Genomic DNA, 6,006 nt, shown 5'->3' with positions numbered 1-6,006 from the left:
AAAGTCACCTTGGATCGGAGCAAAGGACTGCAACACCATCAGAATGACTGATGTGGACACAGTAGCCTCTGCCTGCATCTCTCCATTCACTATCATGTAATAAATAGGAAGAAGCGTTCTTTCATCTTGTTTGCTTCCTTTGAAATGGAAGATGAAGACACTTCTGCGGAACTTTATCTTCCATTTGAAAAGTAAAGGAAGAAAGACGAAAGTTTCCATCTTCGTTTATAACATTACAGCGTATGTGCATCAGTCATTCTAGAACTGATTCAGTCCATTGCTCTGATCCTATGACTGCTTGACTCATGGCTCTCTTGCCACCATGTCCCTCAGACCATTTCTGAACACTTTGTTTGCAGTGTGGTTGGGACATTATTCTGCTTGGAGACCAGTGCCATTAGGGAAGACAATTACCATAATGGGGTACACTTGGTCTGTACAATATTTGGTACGTGTCAAGTAACTTCCACATGAATGTCAGGAATAAAGGTTTCCCAGCAGAACATTGTATTTTTTCCCCATTGTGGCATTTGGTACCATCTGTTCCCCTGGTGAGTGATAGACCTGCATACAGTAAACCACATGATGTTTCCTCAGACCAGGCCATCTTCTTCCAAGTCTCCACCATCCAGTTCTACTGCTCACGTGTCCAGTAGGGATTTTAGGTGGTGAACAGGAGATCATCATGGCCGCTGACGTGTTTGCAGCTGTGAAGCATGACTTGTCCTTTCCTGTTCCTTCCTTCCCTCATATTGTGCTGCAGTAGGTCTTCTGTGGGATCAGTCTAGATGGGCGAGCTCTTACTCCCCTACCTGCTTTGGTAAACCTTGGGTGCCATGACCCTTCTGTCAATTCACTATTTGTCATTCCTTGGTCCTCCGTGGCAATACTGGACTACTCTATGTGCCATATCAAATGTTCACCATTCCTAGTGACGCCGATTGCGGCACCTGAATTATGTCTGTGCCATTTGTTCTTGTGCCTTGTTTGTGCCATTCTGGAACCCAAGATTACTTATCGGCCACAGTCTTACACGCCAAGTGTCTCAACACATCCCTACTGATACCAGTCCTTGACCCCAGCAATGACGTCACTAAGGTCATGATCACACATTTGTCACTGCAGACTTCCAAAAAAGAAAAGACTGACGGGATCGGACACCTCTTTACAGTTCCGTAAAGACTGTAAGGCAGGTGGGAAAACATCAGACCAACATATCCCACAGATTCGGAGGTAACGCCTTGAGATTCCCCACTGATAAGACTCATTCATTTGGGCCTAGTCAGTGGTAGAAAGGTGTAATGGAATATGTGATGTTCTGCATCCACCACCGGGGGCAGAACATAAAGAGGAATCCGGGGCGGATTTCAAATGCCTCTTTACTTTCCAAAGTCTGAACAGCTTCTATCTACTTGTATTACACTCCACTCCCGTAGGTCGGCCTTAGCAAAAAAAACACCCAATTTCGGTTGTTTTTTTGCTGCAGTGCCCGAGTTGCACCAAAAGGAGCCCACTGAGGATTTGTTGACTAAGAACCGACACAAATCTGGAGAAAATAAATAAATACATTTTTATTGACACAGGATTTTTTCCAACTAAGCTCTGGTTGTAAGCAGGCGGTTGGGAAGAGCGAGGAATAGAAAGTTCACTTTTCCTTGTGTTCCTTAGAGTATTTGTAACGCTTGGGGGATGGGGGATCGCAGCGTTGCTCTTCATGTCTTCTATCCTCTGTACACTCCATTGGTTTCGGACGCTTCCTCATCGGTGTCATATCATTGTAAGAAATCTCGTCCTGAGCTCTGGAGCTTCTGTAACATTGCGATGTGGATGGAGAATTGCGCGGCTCTTGTGGGTTACTCTTATTATCCAGTGGCGATTCAGGTTTTTTGGTTTTTAGTGTCATCATATCATTCCAGACTTCATATACCAACATGTCGGTTTCTGATCTGCGGACAGAGAAGTCGTAAATCTGGTCTGGCAATAAATTGTGGATTTCGCAGCGGTCGGAGCTCACAGAGATCCCTCGCTGACTTGATGTTTCGGCAGTCGGCACAGTCGTGCATATATTATAACACAAGTCATAGTTCTCATTTTCCATCTTCTCTCCCAGGGTGCTCCACTTTAGGCTGACCCAGTCTCCATGAGCCACACATGCCCGTCTGTCAAATATTACTGGGGGTCTGGCCTTCAAGACAAGCCGGAGCCTGGGAATCCGAATGTCTTCAAGCCCTGAGGTCAGAAGATTTTTTTTATAGAGTTTTCCAGGCACTAACATGGAGCGGAACTTGTCTAGTAGATCAGTCATCTCTAGACACCGGCCGGTGGCTTTGTCATCTGACTGGACCATCTTGAAGAGATCCTCCTGGCCCTTCTGTAGTTGATTTAAGTATTCCTGAAGGAGGAACAGCTGGGTCTTGGTTTTGGAGACTCCTTTATCCTTCACACGTTGGAATCTTCTTGGGTCGACCAGTTGAAATATATTTTCAGGCCAAGAAGAGTTCTCTTTGTCTTCAGATTTATTTGTGGGTAGAATCTCAATGTAAAAGGAACTTTTTGTGTGGATTTCTACCCAGTTTTCATATTTTCTGAGCTGAGACTTGTTCAACTCTTTATGTAGGAAATCTAAGACGAGATTCTTCCTTTGTACAGCAGTACTCGGGGTCTCGTCTTTCGCTTCCATATTCGGACTGGTCTTAGGGTCATTTTTGGGACCGAAACCAGAATCCATTTTTGGTTTTGTAATTCTGTGGAAGGACAAGCTAAGCTGTGAGAGATGAGAAGAATATAGAAGGGCGAACAATGATGTACAGCCTGTTATATGGCTATACTGGGACATAGTAACAACACATAGAAGTAGACTTGTTATATTGGGGGCAATAATATTGTTAAAGAGCTAGCTCCATCTCAGACAGCTTCCAGTAGACCCTGTTGACTTATTATGGTGTATATTACAGGGCGGCTTTCAGTGGTGGGAGAGTACAGGGACCCTCAGAGTTTTAACTTGAAGCTGTTGGACCCCAATACACAATCTTTAATAAAGCCTCCGCCCATCTTGTGCCATTATATGCGATAGATAATCCTTTGAAGCCCCCTTCAAGGTCCAGGGTTACTAACTGCTACATTTGCACCCCCTATAGCCACGCCCCCGAGGAGCCTGTAAATTTCACCAATGGCACATTACAGGCAGACACAACCCTAAAATCAGTGCAACTATCAATACATTATGCTGCTGGCAGGGGTAAGAGGTGGTAACGGATCCCATTTACAAGGGGCGGGGGAGTTTAGGAAAAGACCACAAGCTGTGGAAGAAGCAATAAAAAGAAGAAGCTAAATGGCTCTATGGAGGAGAATACAGGTATTGGATACATTTCACAATGGCGCCCCCTTCACTTACACTTCTAGTTCCCTTGTTACATATAATATTATTTCTTACCAAAACCTTTCTACGTGCTTAAATAAGCGGCGAAAATCGGCTTCACACTCCAAAAGGCAGCAGTGTAACAGTGAACGTCTGGCAGCCAGCGAGAGTACTGGACATCTACAGGAGATGGAACGTAACTGACAGTTACAGCAGCATCATCATCATCATCATGGTAACAGCTACGTTCCATCAGGACCGGTATGAGGTTAACTGTTTACTGTGTGGTTTATAGCAAACTGGATGCTATAGGAATTCACTATATATATATATATATATATATATCACTACAAGTCCCAGCATGTCCTGTTAATAAACATTGCAACTTTACAGTCCCAAGGTGCCTAAGGCTGTCTTTTTGTGAACAAAACCCAGATTGTCTCTATTGATCTTAAATGGCAAAAGCTCAAGACCTCAATGTAGATACATAGATTTCACAATACATACAATGACTTCTGGTGACACCAATAATATAGTAATGATATTCTATGGTTGGGTTACAGTGCAGTATCTGTAACAGGACTATCCTGGCTGGATCTAACATCAGGGAATCATTAGAAACAAAATTTTGACCATTTTTGTCACCTGTTCAATGAGCACGATTGTAGTTTTCACATGGGACACTAGAGGTCAGACAAAGCACATGAGAAGTGAATAATTGCACAATAAATAAAATATATACTGTATAAGGCTTTCTCACACTGTGTGTTGTGTATGTATCTATGTAACAAAGATCCATTAGCTCCTATTATACTGACAGATCCCAACAGAGTATTCTTTTGGTGTGTGTTTAGCAACAGGGATATACAATTATTGTGGCAGGTGGTGTAACCGTGACTGGGCCCAGAAGGGTAGGGGGCCTGCCGTCAGCTGGAGATAACCGGCAGTATCATGACACAGGTCAAGGTAAGACGGATTATAACCAACCCGCTGTCACCATTAGGGTCACCATACAGCATCAACAAGCCGCAGAGATCAGCACTGGTCCCTGCTGCCTGTACAGTTCAGGCTAGGCTCACATTAGCGTTCAAACTATGTTCAGGGTTTCTGTCCCCAAATCCGCTTGAAAAATGCAGAGAGAAAAGGACTTTTCTCTCTGCATTTTGTGGACAGAAACCAGGCGGACCACGTAGTCTATGGGGTCCGCAGATTTCCTTGGGCAACTGCTTTTTATGCAGATTAGGTTTCATTACTTGGGGACCCGAAGAACGGAAAGCTGAACTGCCACAGGGCCCGGGACAGTAGAGGGCCCAGCGCCAGCCACTACCGCTGCACATTTTTTTTTCTCTCTCCAGCAGGTAACAGGCCTTATTTACTGATCCTAGCTCCTGCTCGCTGGCGCTTCTTCTTCTGCAGAGGCTGTGAGCAAGAGCAACGGGCCCACCAACCGCACAAACATTATCATTATACTCGGGGAAGTCTTTTCAGAACCCCCCCCTTCCCAAGTATGATCGGAGGCCCAAGGGAGGTGAGAGAACATAATAAACACTGTTAGGGCTCATTCACACGGAGTAAACGGCAGCTTATTCTGAACGTAAAACACGTTCAGAATAAGCGGCGTATAAAGCAGCTCCATTCATTTCTATGGGAGCCGGCATGCGAGCACTCCCCATAGAAATGAATGGGCTGCTTCTTTCACTGCGAGCAGTCCCATTGAAGTGAATGGGAAGCGCCGGCGTATACGGCAAGCTCTGCTCATTCTGAGCCATATACGCCGGCACTTCCCATTCACTTCAATGGGAGTGCTCGTAGTGAAAAAAGCAGCCCATTCATTTCTATGGGGAGTGCTCGCATGCCGGCTCCCATAGAAATGAATGGAGCTGCTTTATACGCCGCTTATTCTGAACGTGTTTTACGTTCAGAATAAGCTGGCGATTACGTAGTATGAATGAGCCCTTACTTCCTCTTTCCTGGCTCTGGCAGGCTACTTAGCGACGTCACATGGGCCGCGGTCTACATCCTTATGTGTCGCGGCATCTGTGATGCAAGTGACGCCTCTTCCCTCATTGAAGATGGCCGACATGACCAGCAAGTATGTCAGAGCCCAGGGAGAGGTAAGTAGCTGTGTTTTTATTTTTGTATCCTGTCTGAAAAGACCTCAGAGTATAATAATTGCTCATAGGTGGTTCACAATGGGGCATAATAGTGTGTGCAAGGGCCACTATGGGGCATTGAGCTGTGTGCAGGGGCCACTATGGGGCATTGTGCTGTGTGCACACAGTATTACTCCCCATAGTGGCCCCTGCACACAGTATTACTCCCCATAGTGGCCCCTGCACACAGAATTATTCCCCATAGTGGCCCCTGCACATAAGATGATACCCTATAGTGGCCTCTGCAAATAGTATGAGGCCCCATAGTGATGGTCTTTGGGGGAGAAGGGACCATGTCAAAAGTTTGCCACGGGGCCCCTGCCATTCCCAGTTATGCCAATGCTTAGGAAAGGTCATCAACAAGAAATCAGGGAGGAATCCTAAACCTGGGAACCCCCACTGATCAGCTGTTTGAAAGGGCTGCAGTATTAGTGCAAGAGCTGTGACCCCTTCACTGTTAAATACTATTTGTTTTATTGCAGTCATGTGATGTAA

General features: G+C 45.4%; 1 protein-coding gene across 1 annotated transcript; it reads right to left on the bottom strand.

The window, feature by feature from the left end:
* Positions 1 to 1,645: 1,645 nt before the first annotated feature.
* Positions 1,646 to 2,728, bottom strand: FNDC11 (fibronectin type III domain containing 11). The gene has a single exon (XM_075263060.1). The coding sequence runs from the start codon at positions 2,726 to 2,728 to the stop codon at positions 1,646 to 1,648; it is 1,083 nt and encodes a 360-aa protein (XP_075119161.1).
* Positions 2,729 to 6,006: the final 3,278 nt, after the last annotated feature.

This window comes from Leptodactylus fuscus, chromosome 2, assembly GCF_031893055.1.
Source record: "Leptodactylus fuscus isolate aLepFus1 chromosome 2, aLepFus1.hap2, whole genome shotgun sequence".
NCBI classification, from domain to species: Eukaryota; Metazoa; Chordata; class Amphibia; order Anura; family Leptodactylidae; genus Leptodactylus; species Leptodactylus fuscus.
Note: the sequence above shows the minus strand (reverse complement) of the source record. Positions and strands in the feature narration are given on the sequence as shown.

Coding starts and splice junctions, on each gene's coding strand:
- FNDC11 (XM_075263060.1), bottom strand. CDS start 2,728: ATGGATTCTGGTTTCGGTCCCAAAAATGACCCTAAGACCAGTCCGAAT.